At 36.9% G+C, this 20200-nt stretch overlaps 1 protein-coding gene across 2 annotated transcripts in view; it reads right to left on the bottom strand.

The window, feature by feature from the left end:
• Positions 1–2369: 2369 nt before the first annotated feature.
• LOC131150773 (bidirectional sugar transporter SWEET17) overlaps positions 2370–20200 on the bottom strand; it is a 34965-nt gene continuing 17134 nt past the window's right edge. For both annotated transcript variants that reach the window (XM_058101712.1, XM_058101713.1), the window contains one exon: positions 2370–2675. In XM_058101712.1, the coding sequence (XP_057957695.1) occupies positions 2514–2675 (162 nt within the window). In that variant the 3' untranslated portion in view covers positions 2370–2513. The remainder of the gene's footprint in view (positions 2676–20200) is intronic.

Consider the following 20200-nt stretch of genomic DNA (forward strand, 5'->3'; position numbering starts at 1 on the left):
CTGAGGGAGGCTATCCTTCCTGTCAATATTTGGATCTCCTTCTCTATTCAAGGGGCCTTCGTCTCCAGAAGTGCCCTTATCTTGTCAGGGTTGGCTTCTATCCCTCTGTGCGTCACTATGAAGCATAGGAACTTCCCTACAGAGACACCAAACACGCATTTTGAAGGATTCAATTTCATTTGATACCTACGCAGCAATTCGAATGTTTCATTCAAATCCTTGCAGTGCTTCCCTTCTTTCAGGCTCTTTACCAAAATGTCATCTACATACGCCTCCATCATTTTCCAAGCTAGTCTTTGAACATCTTGTTCACCAGCCTCTGATATGTTGCCCCCGCGTTCTTCAACCTGAAGGGCATTACTCGGTAGTGGTAGAGCCCTCTTTCTGTGATGAAAGATGTTTTCTCCTCATCTACTCGGTGCATTCGGATTTGATTATATCTCGAGTACACATCCATAAAGCTCAGGAGCTCATGCTCAGACGTCGAGTCCACCATCCGATCAATTCGAGGAAAGGGAAAGCTATCTTTTGGACACGCCTTATTCAAGTCTGTGAAATCAATACACGTTCACCACTTTCCATTCAATTTCTTTACCAAAACTACATTGCTCAACCACTCTGGATAGTTGACCTCCCTAACGAATTTGGCATGCACCGATTTCATCACTTCTTCATCTACCACCTTGATTCGCTCCAACGCAAAGCTCCTCTTCTTCTGCTTTATGGGCTTATGGTTGGAGTTTACCTGGAACCTATGCTCCATGATTGCAGGATCAATCTCAAGCATATCTTCGGCTGACCAGGCAAACACATCTACAAATTTGTTCAATAGCTCACTTAGTTCTGCTCTCAAAGTATCGAGCAAGAGACTCTCGATCTACACACACTTCTCTTGATTACCGTTTATGGGTATACATGTGAGGTCATCATCTAGTGTGCTAATTTAAGGGGTAATCTCCCCTCATCTCTAGATCTTCAACAGTCAAGGTCTCTCTTGCTTTCGTCTGACCTTTTAATGCCATCACGTAGCAATTATGAGCTGCTGCTTGATCTCCCTTGATCATTCCTGTCCCATACGGGGTAAGGAATTTCATCTTTAGGTGATACGTGGACGTTATGGCTTAGACCGCATGGAGTGAGGGGCGGCCTAGTATGATGTTGTATACTGATGGTTGATCAACCACCAGGAAGTCTATCAACGAAGTGATTTGTTGTGGGGCTGTCCTTATTGTTACCGAGAGTGTAATTGTTCCCATGGGATGTACTATGTCTCCTTCAAATTCGACCAAGGGGGTGGAGATCGATTTGAGGTGTTCCTTATTTATCTTCATTCCCTCGAGCACTAACCAAAATTTTATGTTGGTCAAGCTCCTGTTGTCTATCAGCACGCGCCTCACTTTGTAATTAGCCACTTGAAGAGAGACTACTAAAGCGTCATCATGGGATTGTTGTACCCCTTCTTCATTTTTGCTATCAAAGGTGATACCATCGTCTTGTTTTTGTCACCAGTTTCTTGGCTCCCTTTTCTCCGCTAAGAGTACCTACTTAGCATACCTCTTTCAAGTACCTCCGTTGTCTCCACCACTAGCGGATCCTCCAAAGATCATAGCAATTTCTCCTACGATCTGTTCCTCTTTTTTATCCTTGTTTGGCCTTTTTTGCCCATAAGCTTCCCCTTGACGATCCCCTTTCTTTATGAACCTCGACAGGTGGCCTTTTTTTATCAAGGCTTCAATTTCATTCTTTAGTTGAATACACTCTTCTATGTCATGCCCATGATCCCTATGGAACTAACAGAACTTTGACATGTTCCGTTTTTATGAGGGTGTTCGCGTAGGTTCGTGCCATGACACATACTCCTTCTTTCTTATGTGCATCAACACATCGATTCGTGGTGTGTTTAAGGGAGTATAAGTTTGAAACTTACTAGTGTGTCCTCTCGCCTTAGAGCTGGCATGCAGCGTGTTGTTCTCTTGCCCTTTCATGGGTCTGGAAGGTTCGTCAATCTCTCTGTTACCCTTCCTTTTCAACTCGATCCGATTTCCTCTTATATCCATCATCTCTTCCAGGTTGACATACTTTTGTGCTCTAGCCATCAGTTATCTTATGTCAGCTAGCGGCTTCATCCCCAATGAGTACAAGAAATTATCCGGCTGAAGGGTCGTGGTCAGAGCTACTAAAGCCACCCCCATGTCTAGGTTGTGAATCTCCAGGGTCGCGGTAAGAAACAATGCATGAACTTGTTTAGTGTCTCCCGTTCTCCCTGAACCATGCTCATCAGATGAGCCGACTTTTTGACGATTCTCCGACCGCTAATCCCACCTAATAAAATTTAAGGCTCGTTATTGCTGTGTTGTTATATTTCCCCATCAGAAAATTTATTTTTTTTTCATTTTTAGGAACTTTTTCACAAATAATTAAACTAATAAATAATAAGATAGTTTTATTCTCTTGAAAATAAACAAATGATTGGGGTATTTTTTGTGAATTCTTCAATTGCTTCTTCCGCATGATTATGAATGGTCCGGGGCAGTAATTGAATAAGAGGAGATGAGGGGCTCCTCCACCAGTCCTGCATCTGAAACGTTGTTTTTCTTCAAGGACTTTGGATTTCTGTAAATTGCATACAGCACCAGCTGCACCACTCCAAGTACGAATCCTGCCCCATTTGGTACCTGTTCATACGCCACAATTAAAATCCACAATTTTCAACAATTAAAAAATATCATATTGTTTTAAATTTTTTAAGACTTATATAAAAAATTTAAAATAAAAATATATTTTCAAAATTTTTCATACAAATTTGGAAAATTTAAAACTAAAGCAAAATTTTTAATTATTTATAAAACTAGTAAATGTAAATTAATACTATTTTTCACAAGTGAATATAGTCTTACTATTTTTTTCCCTCTTTGTAAATTTTGTGTTATTTTTATTTTTTAATAATATCTAAAATTAATTGATTTTAATGGGCGATGACTTAATAATAATCACACATTTCACACATATATAGTGGTTATGTAGTTAAAATGACATTTGATTCGATAATAGTATTTTAAGTTATTTGCAAAAATTTATCACTAAATAACTAAGCGGCAGTTTGATATCACTATGAGATAATTATGAAAATAAAAATCATAAATGAAAACTAAAAATTAGGGGAAAAAACTAAAAATTGAAAACTAATTTTTGTCTTTGGATTAAATAACAATTATAAAATAAATTATTAAAATAATAAAATTACAAAGTAATATAAATTATATTATATTATAATAAAAATATAAACTATTACAATTATTTTACTAAATTATTATGAGTCAAATTTCAATTTACAAAATCTTACTATATATGAGAGTTAAAATATAGCAAAAAATTTTGTAACGACTTTTTATTACTTTTTCTTTTTTTAAAATGTTATGGGCATTTTTATTTGAAATTATATTTTAAATTTATATAATAATTTTATTTTAACAATATTGATAAAATGGATTATTTAACTCAAAAAATTAATTTTGAATACTATAATATTTTGGTAATAAGTTGCCAAAACAATTGAAAATTATAACATCTAGTTTTCAATTTTTTTCAAACACAATTGAAAAGCATCAATACAAATAAAAAGTCAGCAATATAAACAAACACATTTTCATAATCTATTTTTAATTATATAAAAACGAAAATTAAAAATTGAAAACAACAACGACATTTAACAAGTCCTAAAAATTTATATAAAAAAAAAAATAAAGGATCAATTTTTATAGAATTTAATAATAATATAAAAATGATTGTTGGACATAATAAAATTATAAAAAAATACATCTAAAAAAATATACAACTTTAATGATGAATTCAAGGTTGCATGGTTTGTTTTACATAATAATAATAATAATAATAATAATAATAAGTATTGCATCACCTATCATAAAGTGGCATTTATACCTTCAACTATTAAACTTATGTTCCCATAAAATAGAATTTCTGTGATGTTAATTAATATATCAAATCTTGAAAGAGGATAAATGACGCACACTAGCAAAAAATTAAAAAAGCATAATCATAGAAGGGAGAAAGCATAAATAAACAAGTGATTCTCTTTTTAGGATGCAATAGTAATTCACAAAATTTTTAGGAAAATTAATGAAATTAACTTAAATAAATTTTATAAAAATAGGTGGTCTTGGCCATAAAATTCGATAACTAGCTATTTTAAAAACTTTCACTTTCATCTGTGTTGCAATGTCCTAGAGAAGGGTCTCTAGGAACGGCGAGAAATAATAATATTGAAATTTGATGCAGTCGCCACTAGGTTATTATTTACCTAGTCGCGATTAGAACACCTAATTACTATTCATTTGATTGGTCTCTAAACTAATCTTAGGTTAAGGAATCAATAGTCTCAGTCTGTTTTTACTAGAGTTGGGATCAGGAGCTCAGTTATGCGAGAGGAAGTTATTCGCACCCTCTACACGCCCGTTTGACGAACAGTACCTAATTAATTATGAATTATCACCAAAATAAACTTAATAAACTTTTATTAACTCCTTTTAAAATCAACAAACCAATGAACAAAAAAATAAATAAATAAATAAATAAAATTAACAGAAGATTAAAAATCTCATTATGATTTAGAAAAATGTCTAATAAGACCTCCAAACGAGAGGATATTGTTAGATAAATCCCCCTTCAGAGCTAATATGTGTGAGGTCTAAATTACCTCATTGTTATTTTTCAAATCATAAGGATACACACGCAGGAAAAAAACTAGAGAAAATGTCAAATTATAAGCAAAAGAATCTTTAAAAACATCTTTAGATTTTTCAAAATTTTTGTAGAAATTTTCTAAAATTTTTTAACATTTTTCTATTTTTTTTTGGGATTTTTAAAGACTTTTTCTCATTTTTTAGGCTTGAAACAACCCAAAAATAAATATATTTTTTTACCTTCACAATTTTTTCTTTATTTTTCCAAAAAAATTCTAAATTTTAGGATTTTTTATTAGAAAACTATTTTAAAATTAAATTATTAAAATAAATAAACAAATAAAACAGTTCGGGAAACAAACTGATTCGGCCGGTCTGAATCGAATCAACTGGTTCAAGAAGTGGGACATGTCAACCAAGAGTGGTAACACATGGCTCTGGACGGATGACAGGGATTGTTAATGTGGCAGCAATCCAACCGTCCAGAGAAAACACAAATCTAACGGTTGAGATTGTGATACATGTCACCGTACGAATGGTAACATGTGTCCCACTTTATTATTTTATATTTTTTTTTCAATTTTTTTATTTTCTTCTAGAGGGGTGACATCACCCTGCCATGTGGCAGCCTCTAAGGAACTCGGAAAAAGTGACTGGGATTGCTAACGTGGAAGCAATCCAACCCTCCAAAGAAACATAGATTGGACGGTCCAGATGAGGTCATGTCGCCCATAAAGGAACTAAAACCAAAACATGTCACGTGTCACCCCATGATGGTGACACATGTCCCACTAACCTCTCATATTAAAACACTTTTTTCTCTCTCCTCTCTCTCTCTCTCTCTCTCATCTCCCTTTTGTTCTCTCTTCTCTCCCCTTCTTCCTTCTCTGTGCAAAGATCTCTTCTCTCCCCTCTGTTCTTTCTTCTTTCTTCTCTTCTCTCTGCTCTTTTCGCATCTCCTTTTTCTTCTCTCCTCTAATTTCTCTAATTTTCTTTGTTTTGTGTTTATAGGTTAATTTTTAAGGATCAAAGATCCTTGAATTGCTCAAATCCTCACAGATGAGTTCCCTTTCCCCTAATATTCTTTGTTTTCTTTATTTTTGCAAGATTTCATCAATTTTGATTGATCTGTGTTTTGGATTTGAAATTTTCACTATTTGGTTTGGTTACTGAGTTAGGTTTTGGGTTGACTCGAGGGTAAGTCAACCCACTGAGTGGGGGGTTGGTTGACTTGGAGCTCAGTCCACTGTTTAGGCTAGGTTCTGTTTGGGCTAGGGGTGTTTTTGGCTTTTTAAAAAAAATTGGGCCTAGGTTGTTTTAAAAATGGGCCCAAGGCCCATTTTTTTTTTTTTTTAAGAAAGCTATGGGTTTAAAAAATTGGTCCCTGGGCTTATTTGTTTTTTAAAAAAAAACAGGGCATGAGTTTAATAATTGCGCCCTGGTCCATTTTGTTTTAAAAAATGGAGTTTGGGTTTTAAAAACTAGGCCATGGGTTTAAAAATTGAGCCCTGGATCTTTTTGTTTTAAAAAATGGGTTTTTTAAAAAAAATGGGCCTAAGGCCCATCATTTTTTTTTTTAAAAAAATGTAGGTTTAAAAAAATTAGGCCCTGGGCCTCTGTTTTTAAAATGTGGGCTTTGGGTCTCTATTAAACAGTTGACTAGATAAATGAACCTAGGTCCAGGTGGATCTGGGTCCTGGGTCAGGTCCACAGGTCGGGTTAATGGGTCAAGTCAACGGGTTGAATTTGATTGATTTCATAATGTTTATGTTCTTGTTTTTAAATGAATATTGAATAAATAACAAAGAATAATAACTCAAAATACCTTCCTGCTGTCTTCTACTCCGTCAATCTTTAAACAGAATAATGTGCCCCTTTCAATTGTATGTCTTTGAATATCAGAACCTCTCTTCTTGTGAATTGCTCTACTCTATGAATTGCTCTACCTCTGTGAATTACTCTGCCTATGTGAATTGCTCAATACTGCTATTGTTGTTACTCTTTTTTTTTTTCTCCCTTTATTCCTCCCTATGAACCTCAATTTATAGGTCTAGGGATGCATTTTGTAGCCTTGTTGGCTACACTATCATGGTCTTATTTGTTTCGATGATATTAACCTATATATGGTTTCTAGTGTTTTCCATCTTTGTAGATCATGTTTAGTATAGGTTCAGTGAAAATTACATGAAGTACTAAGATCAGAGGCAAAGATCGGACCGAGTTGACGTTTGAATAGGAAGATCAAATGGACACATACTTGGAAAGGACTCAAGCACATCCAAGGAAGCTTAATGTTGTATTATATGTAATGGGGTGTGTGTTTGAGGTAGTTTATATTGTAACTCTTGCGTTTTTTTTCTTACATGATTTCTAAGCAAGAGTTGAGCAAACACATGCATATTAAGACACATGAGTTTATAGGATTTCACCTTAAGTCACAAACTTAATTTTCATGGTTTTCAAAGTTAATTTAAAAAGTTTGTCAAATAAATCTTAAACTCAAATATGTTTTCTAAAGGGACAAGTTTTCAAACATCTTGGTTTTATAAATATTTTCATACGTGGTCCCAATTGTGTCAACACAAGCTTTATGTCCTAAATGTTCAAAGAAAGTCAAGCATATTTTTATAAAGGACATACTAAGCATATAAGATATCAAATGAACTTTCAAATATGTTTTCATAAATCAAGATATCTTATATTTGAGGAAAAACTCACTTGGACAAGTTTTAAACTTCATTAGACTTAATATCTTTCTTATATTTTGTCCAAAAAATGTTTTAAGTCATTAAAAGACTTTGATAAGGAAAAATAGAGCAATCGTCGACTAACGTAGTGTAGCTTTGAGTCCTAAAAACCTTTCAGTATTTAGGGCATAACTTTTGTTATAAAAATCCAAAAATGATTATCTTAGTGTCTTTGGAAAGCTAAGAAAAATCCTCACAACTTTTATGTTGATGACTTTTTCTTATTCAAGGCACTCATCGATGAGAACAGGGAATTCGTCGACGAGTCACTAGTCAACACTAGTCGACGAATACAGGGGGTTAGTTGACGAGTCCAACGGGTAGAACTACTCCAACGGGCGGAAAACTGCTAGTTTACCAAATAAAATATCTTTTCTTCCCCCCAACGGCTAGTTAACGGCTCATTTGGCTCTTACGTTATAAATACAAGCTATTAGACTTGTATTAATATGGTTTTGAAGGTCTTTGATCATTCTTAGTGAAAAATTATTTTATACAAAACCTAACACATTGCATATTACTTCTTCATTACATGTGCTCATTCTCTCTTACTCACTTATTGTGTTTATTTCAATTCTTGAGAGAATAGTGTGAGGTTTTGGTTGTAATTTATATTTGCTCATTTAAGGAGCATTGTGTTGCATTTCCATCTTTTTGTAAGGTTGCATGTAAGGTTCTTTGTGAACCATTTGGTGAAGCTTTGTTGTGAACCGAAGTGAAGGCTCTTAGTGAGCGCGGCAGGGATTTGCTCCCGAGTGTAGGGTTTGATACCCGAGTTATAAGGCTTGCTCCGCCGGTGAAGGAGTACTCATAGTGGATTGTGGAATCCTTAACTTGGTGCTAAGGCGTGGACGTAGGCTTGGTGTCGAACTACGTTAAATCTCCGGTGTTAAGTTTTCTCTCCCTTCACTCTTTTATTTGTCTTGTGCATGATTTATATTTCATATATTGTGATATACTTACTTATATCTTGCCAAGTATTCTATTTTATGGAAAAATATGCATTCCGCGAAAAGAGTCTATTCACCCCCTCTCTAGACTACATACTCCCAGCTGGTATGATTAACACATTTAATTCTCAACAACTAACCCTCTATTAACTACAACCCATTTAATTTTAACCAATCTTCTCTGTGCAAGTGTGTAGGTGTGCAAGTGCCAACAATGTTCCAAGACTCTTGTCTTCTCCCTTATTTTGCATTTATTTTTGCATTTATGTTCTATTATAGTCCACTTTTTGTACTTTTCTGATGTATTCCCCCTTTTTTTTTATTTTTCGCTGCTATATTTGTACAAACAGTGTAATAATAAAAAATATATTCTTATTATACTTGGCCCCTAGACAAAATGGGGTGTCTACAATGTGGGTAGTTTTCTGCTATAAAATGATATGCTAAATTAAAAATACCTTCACTTATTTGCTTTGATTTCTTTTTATTTTTTCGACTAAAATTTGTCTTCACAATCCTTTATAAAGAAATATTAGTTTGCGATTAGATTATTGATGGTATATAAAATATTTAAGAAAGCCCAAGAGGCACTTAGATATAGAAGATGCAACATGATATTAGAAAAATGTGACTTAAGCTTCATTTGGAACTTAAAAAACCTTAAGGAATGGAAAGGAAAATATGGAAGAATTTATTTTTTTATGTTTGGATGTCAAGGAAAGTAAGAAAGAAAAATAAAAAATATTTCAAATTAATGAACAAAAATATGATTTTAGAAACTATTTGCATTTAATTTTTCTTAATTTTTAACCACATTAAAATAAATTTCCATTCTAATAGTATTTGATGTGGAGGGAAAATATACTAAAAAAATAGGTTTTCTAATTATTTTTATTTCCTTTTGCTTTCCTACCCAAAATCCTTAATCTAAACAGACCCTTAAAGTTACTATATAGGAAAAATAAAGAAGAAAGATGTCCCGATTTAGGAGATAGGTTCAATTTTTAACATAAACAATAAATATGTCCCGATTTTATGTAAGATCATTAACATAACATAAAAATATATCTTATATAATAAAATTATATATATATATATATATATATATATATATATATATATATGTTGTAATATATGGCTCATATATTGAGTGGAACACATGTACAAAGAAAACATGGTGAGAAAATAGAGAACTAGTTTGTAGAGGAAATCGTCAACGATTTGCAAAGCTGCATTATTGGAGTCGGGCTCAAGAAGAAAATCGTCGACAGTTTGGCAAAGACTTTCGACGATTACATCAACGGTTTGGTCTCGAGAATAAAACGTCGATGGTTTTGCTCGATTACTCAACGCCGTTTTTTGAATTTTGAATTATAAAGTTGAATAGATTAGGATTTTGGGAGGAAAACCTTTGGGAGTTGAAGAAGGTTAGCATATATACAATGTTATATGTTGTAACTCTTGTCTTTTGGACACAAGATAATGAAAATTACAGTCATTTGCTCCCATGGACGTAAGCATTGCCGAAAGTGTCATTGTTTTATTGCTTTCATATAATCTGTGTGATTGTGTTTTCCTATTATTCATCGTTGGTTTTTGCATTGTACGATCTGAATGTTTTGTTTGTTTCCGCTGCGCATTGATTTGCACAACAAATTGGTATCAAAGTAACTGGTTACAATGGCTTTTGGGATTCCTTCTGCAAAGTTCAATGTTGTCAAGTTCGACAAATGAGGGTTAAGGGTCTATTTGTGCAGCAGGGTATGGTGAAGACATTATACAGAAGTCAACCAAAAGGCGTGGATGAAACAAGTTGGAAGGATTCGGAAGTAAAGGTTGTGGTGACGATCAGGCTTTGTCTAGTTGATGACATGTTGTATCATGTCATGCATGAGGAATCTTCGACGATTGTTTGGTAGAAACTGGAAAGTTGGTATATGTCCAAATCTTTGACGATCAAGTTGTATCTTAAACATAAATTGTATTGGCATAAGATGGCAGAGGGTTCGGATATGAACCAACACATCAATGTATTCAATCAGATTATCAGTTATTTGATGAGGGTTGATATGAAGTTCGAGAAAGAAGACAATGAGTTGATTCTACTGAATTCCCTACTTGCGTCTCATATGTATGAAAATCTAGTTACAACTCTGAATTCCCTAAATTTGGAGGTCACAAGTGTTTTGTTAGGTTTTCATCAGAGGAAGAAAGCTAGAGATGAGATTTTACAAGGTGAAGGGCTTGTGGTGAAGGGTAATGAGGTACGTGGGAGAAGCAAGTTCTGGAGCGGATCAAGTAACAATAAATCTCAGTCCCAATCCAAGAAGAATAAGGACATACAACATTTTAAGAGCGGGAAAAAGGGGAACATAAAGTCGAAGTGTCCGAAGAGGAAGAAGGGGAATGCAGAAAATCAAGAGGGTTCATCAAAATATGCGAAGTTAGTGCAAGAAGGAGACTCAGAGAGTGGCGATGGTGATATTATTTTTTTTTCATCACGTTCAAATCGCCTTATGGATTCTTGGATCCTTAATTCGGCGTGTTCTTATCACATGATACCAAATAAAGATTGGTTCAGCTCCTACAGGTTAGTAAATTTTAGTTCTGTTCTAATGGGAAATGATGCTTCATGCAAAATTGTTAGAATAGGGAATATCAGAATTAAAATGTTTGATGGTGTTGTGAGAACATTATATGATGTTAGGCATATACTGCATCTATGGGAGAATTTGATTTCATTGAGCACTTAGATTGTAATGTGTTTAGTTACAATTATGAAAGTGGGGTAATAAAGGTGTGTAAAGGTGCCTTAACGGTAATGAAGGGAGAGAAATTAGCATAAAATATCTATGGACTGTTGGGTACCACAATTGTACGTAGGTGGAGCTGCAGCTGCAGAGTCTGAGTAAGATAATACTGTCTTGTGGCATATGCGGTTAGGGCATATAGGTGAGCATGGGATGATGGAGCTTTATAAGAGAAATCTTTTGAAAGGTGTCAAAATATCCAGGCTAAATTTCTACAGGGATCTTGTTATTAGGAAACAGAATAGGGTGCAGTTCAAAACAGCCACACACAAGATGGAGGGGATTCTCAACTATATTCATTAAGATGTTTTGGGGCTAGTAAGGGTAGCATCATGGGGTGGACATATGTTCTTTATGAGTTTTATATATGATTACTCACAAAAGATATGGGTGTACCTCATGCGGCACAAGTCAGAGACACTTGCCAGGTTCAAATTGTGGAAATCTGGGGTGGAAAACCAAACCGAGAGGAAGATTTAATGCCTTAGGTCAGACAATGGAATTGAGTACGATGATTTGAGGTTCATGGAGTTATGCGAGCAGCATGGCATAAGGAGACATTTCACAATACGCAAGACACCATAACTATAGTGTGGCAAAAAGAATGAATTAAACTATAGCTGAAAAAGTTTGGTGTCTCAAGTTGAATGCAAGGCTTGCAAAGAACCTCTGGGTAGAGGCAGGGAGTTCTAGCTCATGAGACCAGCAGCATCACAGTATAGCTATACACAAACCTAGATGCACTATCAGGCCACCGCCCAGGTATGGATTTGATGATTTTGTGTCTCATGCACTTATCACTAGTAGCAAGGATTCTACTACTTTTCAAGAGGCAATGCATAGCCAAGAGAAAAGTAGATGGATGGTGTTATGGTGGAGGAGATAGAGTCACTGCAAAAGTGTAGTAACTCGGAAAAAAATTATTATTAATTAATTAATTAATTAAACATTATTAAATTAAATTAACTAAATAGATAATATGATGGATATAAAAGTATACATGTGTATATATATATATATATATATATATATAATGGTAATATAATATAATAAAGTAACGTAATAAGTATTATATATATTTATAAGCTTAACACTTAAGCTTTGCTGGGGATTGAAATTTGATTCAATCCAGAGAGCCATCCGCCTCTCTCTCTCTCTCTCTCTCTCTCTCTCTCTCTCTCTCTCTCTCTCTCTCTCTCTCTCTCTCTCTCTCTCTCTCTCTCTCTCTCTCTCCTCGATTTTCTCGACCAAACGTGCGCCAATCAAAACCCTTGGGTTCCAAATTCGGTCACCAATATTTTAACCGAAGTGGATTTGTCGTAGGAATGTCATAGGCACCACTCCTAGAATAAGGTAAACCCACTCTCTCTCTCTCTTCAATTTCTCCTCAATTTTCAGCCAAATTGACGATCAGACACCACCACAGGGTCTCAGGTTCGATTCTGAACAAGTTAATCAGAGCAAATTCTTGATTTGGGGATCCTACACACTACTCTAAGGCTAAGGTGAGGAGTACAAAATATGTTTGTTGTTTTAAAATTTTAACCATTTAAATTGTAGTATTTAATTATTAAATTATAGTATTTGAGTATATTAGATTTTTGGAAATATTCTTGGGATTAAATTAAACTAAAGAATTGGATTATATTAGATTTTTGAAATTATCTCTGGGATTAAATTAAACTGCAGAATTGGATTATATAAGATTTTTAGAAATATTCCTGGGATTAAATTAAACTGCTGGGATTTGATTAAATTAGATTTCTGAGAATATTTTAAAATTAGGTTAAACTGCGGGAATTTGATCATATTGGTTTTTTTAAATATGTTAGAAATTAAACTTAAATATGGAAAATGGATCATACCCACGTTTTTAGAATTTAACCGGTTAATGGGAGTGTATGAACGATAGTAATTATTCCAAGATTTAACTTACTAAGCTAAAATATATGAATACAGGGATTTGTGCGAATGCATCAGGCACTGCCTTAGGATCCCTACAGGTATTTCTCTAGGAATCAGGTAAGGGGATACATTATGTCAGTTTTTTAAAGATTTTTGAACTAATTAAATTTCAGTATATTATATATATACTCCGTATTTGAATTTCTGTACGATTTGGGCGTATGGAATGGTCATTTTTAAGTGTTATACATATTTGGGAATAACTAGGAGTGTGGTTCGTGTGCCCTCATTTTAGGAAAAATTGCATGTTTAAATTAAATAGAATTTTCAAAAAATAACCAGACCAGATTTTAGAAATACGCACTTTTTCCCAGCGGATTACTTAAATGAAAATTTTAACATATAACCGTGTGGCGTGAATCATGTGAGCTTCTTCGTCTTTCTTCTTGTTAGTCCACTTCTTGCCTGGACCAGTCTTATTTCCAGTGTCTTTGACCAGGCCTGCCTTGATGTCGGCCTCAATCCTACCTCTCGAAGCCATAATGTCCATGAAGTCATGGGGAGTTGCTCCCCGAAGATGCCCGCAGTAGGGGTCTTTTAGTGTACTTACGAATAACGTGATAGCTTCCCGGTCGCCTACTGGGGGGTCCACTTGGATCGCCATATCCCTCCACCTATAGGCGTACTCCCTAAAGGTCTCTATGGGTTTCTTCTCCATTTCCAATAGGGTCATCCAATCTAGAGCCATCTCCATAACATGACGATATTGAGCTTCGAAAGCTTTGGCTAGGTCTCCCCATGTACAGACCCATGCTCTATCCTGGTGGATATACCACCTAGCTGCCGTTTCGGTCAGACTGCTCTGGAAGCAGTGCATCATCAGTTGTTTGTTATTAGAGTGGGCCACCATTGCATGGAAATACAACCGGAGATGAGTTCGTGGACACTAGGTCCCATCAAAATTTTCGAAGTCTGGAATCTTGAATTTTGGTGGTAGGACCACTTTCAATACTAGGTAGAGGTTCTCTGGATTAACAGAAATGAGTGAATTTGAGCCTTTAATGGCTCCCAACCATTCTTCAAGCGCGTCACAACGACACTCGGTTGCAATCTTACTTGCCCCCTTCTCTATCACTGTTATCGGGGGTACCCCCACTGCTGGGATTCCTGGCATTGGTGCGCTGGGAATGAATGCAGCACTATTCGAAAGGGGGTTTCCTACGGCAACTGGAGGTTGTGCTCATGTTTGCCCGTGGACCAGGGTGAACCCTGGAGGATGAGTGGGGTCTAAATCATCCTCATCATCTTGCCACTACACTGTTTTCCCTTTACCCATTAGTAGGTCCAAGAGCTTACTCATCTTGTTATTCAGCTCTTCTTGTCCCAGTTCTATTCCCAAGACTCTACCCTCCAACTGTTCTTCCATAATCATTGCCTTACTTCTGGTATAGTAAGGGTGGGCAGAGGTGGGATCAATCTTGGAATTCTGGGTTTTAATTTGGCTTGATAGGATGTTGGAACGTGATTACCGGCCCATTGGAGAGGAAATTTCATGCATGGATTTTGCATGGATGCATGCAATGCAACCTAAATAACCATTCGGCTAGAATTCCAAAAAAAAACCTTAATGATCCCATGAATGATCCATTTTCCCCTACGCAGGGTACTTTAAGAGATAAACTTTGACTTTTTCATAAATGAATTAGGTTTTTCTCGAAACATTGGTCAAGTGATATGGATGCCTGAGATGGATGCAGGATGTACAACACAAAGCATTTCAAAACATATATACAACAGATATGGATTACAACATGTGGAGAAGGATGTGGCTCTTGTCCCAACCCAAGGGAAGGTATGTACATAGCGTTCTTTAAGGCTCTGCACTATGCAAGGGATTATAGACAATCATGTGTGGTTAAACTCTAATCCCTATAAACAAAAGGTCCCCAGATTGAAACTCCATCCTCCCTCATAGATGTTCAAACAAAGCTCGCACTGAGCGGAATGGTTCACGGGTCCCCACAGGCCCTGCCACATGGGGACTGACACTATTACACTACTATCTAATCCTAAAAGGGAAAGCCCGGGTATAGAGCTGTGAAGGTGTATGAGTTTAACAGTTTCAGCCTACACCCTCACCCCACATCCATCCATTATTCAAAATTAAACACATGCTTTATTCACACAAGTCATGGAAACAAGTAGTTATATGCTTATCATCTCATGTTAAATCAAGGCATTCACAGTTAATCGCATGCTTATTTCGTATATAATGAAAACACAAACAAAGTTGAGCATTTATTTAATTACTTACTGTGGTTTATTCACGAAGTACCTGCAAACAAAATAATCATATGAACAATGTGTACAAAACAGGGAAGGAGCAATTAAGAAGGCTCATTAGATTTGGAGTTTGGGATAATCCTCAATTAATCATTAGCTCGACTCTCAAGCGTCCCCAGTAGAGTCGCCAAACTGTCGTGACATTCCGGACCCACCAGAAACCACACTGGAAAAATGGGCACGACTACAAACTGAGGAAAACATGGTGTATGGAGTCACCACTAACCTTTTGAAGTGCGGTTAAAACACTTGATTTCTACCCTGTTAGGGGTAGAATCAGTTTGCATCACCAGAATTGGGCTCGGGAGTATAGTTACACAAGGGGAAAGTATTAGTACCCCCTACATGCCCGTTCTTACGAACGGTACCAAATTAATCGAAAATTATCCCAAAATAAATTTAACAAGCCTTTCAAAATTATCCCCTTCCAAAAATCGAAGAAAATGCACAAAATAGATACTATATAGGTATTCCCTCATAACCGGGGCAATCCAATACTCCGAAGAGTCCATGCCCTTTGTTGCAATCATTAGGATGGAAAATCGAGAAAATAATTTGCAAAAATACACTCCCAGGGTTTTGAAATCTCATAGGGTTTTTCTAAGTAGGAAAATACTATTCCGAGAGGTTTTTAGAATTTGTTCAAGAAGGAAATGGCTATAAAATATTTTTGTGACTTTTCCCTAAGTGTGAAAATATTTTGGTGATTTTTTGATATTTTTCCCGAACTCCAAAGTAGCACCAAATAAAATTGACACAAAAACCCTTAGAGTCAAAGTTTGAGAATTTCTCCGGAACTTTTTCAAAACAACTTGAAGTTCAAAACATATCTTGTGAAAATTTTCTTTGAATATAAGAAGACATTGACTTTGGAAAACATTTTGAAAATTTTCCTCGAACTTTATTATGTTTTTTTCAAACTTTCCATGTTTAGATCCATCTTAAAACTTTAAAGCACTTTTGCATTTTTTTTGGGAATTTTTTTGGATTTTTATGTATTTTTTTATAATTTTTTATTTGAATTTTTAGGAATTTTAAAATGAATCACTCAAAGTAAACGTAAAACAAACCGGTTGAGGGCCGGTTTGGGAAGGGGTTCAGGACCAATCAAACTTTGACTGGCCCAAGAGAGATGGGTTTAAGGCTAGTCAAGGCCAACGGTGCCACGTGGTGGGCTGCAAGTGGATGAGACCGTGTGGGTTAGATCCCTAGCGTGGCTCAATCTTAGGCGTCCACTGAACAGCAATGATCAAATGGCTGAGGGGAACAGGGTGGCCACGTGTCACATGGTGGGTGAGAGCGCACATGGGTGAGGATTGGTGATGTGGCCTCATCATAGCCGCTCATGGAGAAAAGAGATCCCACGGCTTACTGTAAACATTAAACATGAGGGGACATTCATGCCACATGGCGACGGGCGAATGAAAGGGATCAGTGCAATAAATATCCTCTTACGTGCACGAATCTCTGGCCGTTGATGTGTTGAAGATCGAATGGTTGGGAGACGAAGCGCCTCCCAACATTGATAACGGAGGTGACTGGCTCACCACGTGCCATTTGGAGGAGCGGGTTGAAATTGATGCCTCTGACGCAGACGATCAGGGCCGTTGATGCTCCACATGGATCAAACGGCGATGGTTGAACAAGTCAGAGATATTGATCAGTAAAATCGTGGCCCTTCAAGCAGAACTAGATCAAACAATGGCAGACTTGTCGTCAAGGCGGCTTCATCTGGATCGTTCAAAACAAATCTCAGACAAATGGTCCTCATTTTGGTCGTGCACGAATTGGATCTAAGGGTCATGAAGGTTCCACGTGGCAACATCCTACGACTTCAAAGGCAGACATACTTAAGCTAAATTTTTTTCTATCTACCCATTTTCATTCTTTCAGTTTTGCAAGTGCACTCTCTCCTTGCTCTCTTCTTTCCTTCTTTCACCCTCTCTATTCTTCTCCCTTCTTTCTCTTGTTTCTCTCAGTTTCTCACCCTTTCTCTTCTCTCTCTGGCAGAAACCCTTTCTGTCTCCTTACTCTCCCTGTTCTCTCGCTCTCACCCTTTCTCTTTTCTCTTAGTTTATCTATGTTCCATCTCTCTTTACTCTCTTTTCTTTTCTTTTCTCTCCTCTGTTCTTCTCTGAATCTCCTACAGCCCAAACCCTGGTTCTTCCCCTTGTATCCTTCTGAGATGTGAAGCTGGAGTTTATAACCCGAACACCAAAGGGTGGTCCCAAGAGTAAGGTCGATCACAAGGTCTGAGAGGGAGGTTCAATTGATCAGACCATTTGAAGAAAAAACCACCAACTGAGTATCTTCGAACCTTCTTCCCCTTTTCATTATTATTTTTTTTTATTGATGAATGATGTATGAGATCTGAATACTGTTGCTTCTGTTGTGCGATTTGGGAATTGGGGCTAGGGTTTGCTTTGCAGGTCCCGAGTTGAAGATTAGTGGAATCATCTCAACCCAATGAGTGGGTGACAGGGTTGACTCGCACGAGTCAACCCAGGACTTTGGGAACTCGGTTTAGCCCGAGTCAAGCTTGTTGGCTCAGGTGGGCCTAGTCACGTGGGGGTTGTCACATGAGGACTGGGGCGAGTTGGAACCATATTAGGCTTTGGGTTTTAGAGAATGGGCTTAGGGTTTATTTTAAAAGTAAATCGGGCCTAAGGGTTTTAAAAAGGTTTTTGGGCTTTGGTTGGATTTTAAAAACAAGGCCTAGGGTTCAATTTTAAAAAAGAGTTTAAATTTGAGAATTGGCTAGGCTGATAAAAATTTTGAAACGGGCCTGAGGTATTTTGAAATTGGGCCTGGCCCGAGTCAGTTTTAAAACAAGGGCCTAGGGTCTTTTAAAATCAGGATCGGCCCAACTTCACTTTTTTTCAAAAAAGGGCCTGGGTCTTTTAAAATCAAGGCCGCCCACTTCCTTTTTTCTTTTAAAACAAGGCCCGGGGTCTTTTAAAATCAGGGCCCGAGTTGATTTCAAATGGGCATGGGTATTTAGATGGGCCGAGATTGTCTTAAAAGTGAGCTAGGCCTGGGTTAAAACACAAGCAGGCCAGGTTTTCTTTTAGAAAAAATGAGTTGGGTCTTGTTCAAAACAGGTTTTGGGTCGGGGGTGTTTTAAAATAAGCTGAGAGTTCAAGGTATTTCAAAATGGGCTAAGGGTTCCGAGTCCTTTGGCTTCAGGCTAGAGGTTCTGCAATGGGTCAAAAGCTTAAAACCTGGATTCAGGTTTGGGCAAATGGATTCAATTTGGATATAGGTTTGGACTCAGGTTCAAGACCTGAGAGAAGAGGGGGTGTACCTGCAGTCACATGCACACACAAGTATCACATTAACCAAAAATAGAGGAAGGGGCTTTAATTTATTTACCTTTTCTCCTATTCTCCTCCGGCCTTATTCTCCAATACCTGTGTGTGTCTAAGCTTGCCCGGTTTAGAGTCTGTGGCTTGGTGTGGTTCTGAATCAACTACTGAAACCTCTGTGCTCTGGGTTCTGCACTGAGTGAATAGACGAAACCTGCACCTCTACCCAGCTCTGCAATTCCACAGAGCTTCACTCTCACTCTCTCTAGATCTTGTATTCTTTGCAGGGTTTCCTCACTCCTCTCAACTGCTTTCTCTTCCCTCAATTTTTTCAAGGTTTCTCTACTTCACTCTCCCCCCCCCCCCCCGGTAGGTATTTCTTCCTAATTTTGCAGAGTTTTTCTAAGATCTTCGGGGTTGCCTGCTCCAGTAATGGGACTCCCTATTTATAGGGAGTCCGAGAGGGCCTTTGGCGCCAATTCCATGGCCATTCCCTTGCAACCAACTGTGTCAAGGAATAATTTTTCTTGCACGTGGGACTGATTTTTCCTGATTTGATTTTGCAGATTCTCGGCTAACCAATTCTCCTTTTTTTTGTGCACAGGTGACCCTGAAGGTCTAAATAGCAGATGAGGAATGGAGTGTTTTTTGGGTGCCCCTAGGTGGCATCCTGAGAATGGATGGCCAAGTATCTTGTTATTTTGATTTTATTTTTTTCATTTTTATTCTGTGATTTCTCTCCGCTAACTAACTCACCTGCTTCTTTCTTCTGTATGTAGGTGACTCTTGGTTTGGCCAAGTGGCGACCAAAGAGAGGAGGGTTTTTAAGGGTTCCAGGTGGAGTGTTGAGATTGGCGGGGGATGAGAAGAAACTTCCAGATGGCTGGCAGGGATAGGCTCAACATTTTTATTTTGATTTTTATCTTGTATTTCCTTTCTGATGTATGTGTACTGATGTATACTCCCTGAATTATCTTTTTGAACATTCTTTTGTATTTGCAACATTTATTATCTCATATGCCCCCTGCATTATTCCTTTGGCATGTTTATATTCGTGCATGCTCCTATGCACACATGTATACTCTGTGCTGTTGTTCATACTCCCAAGTCACACGTCCCCTTGACCAATTTTGACCATTCATTTCGACTTAATTTGACCAAAGTAGTTGACCAACTTCAGTCAAATAAAATAGGATATGACTTTAATCCTCAAATGAAACCATCTTTTAAGAACAAGACCCGATCCGAGAATGAATTAAGATTCTGATCAATTAACTCCAAATTCCAGAGTTTTCGAACTTATGGAAACTTAAAAGGACTCAATCAACTAAATTAGCTCTTAGAAGATTAAATTCAAACCTTAAAGGACGAGACCGAATTTTGGAATTAACAGATGACTCAATTTATTATGAGGGCTTCAACTCAAAATCTTGGGTTTTA

The sequence above is a fragment of the Malania oleifera genome, chromosome 3, assembly GCF_029873635.1.
Source record: "Malania oleifera isolate guangnan ecotype guangnan chromosome 3, ASM2987363v1, whole genome shotgun sequence".
Classification (NCBI taxonomy): domain Eukaryota; kingdom Viridiplantae; phylum Streptophyta; class Magnoliopsida; order Santalales; family Ximeniaceae; genus Malania; species Malania oleifera.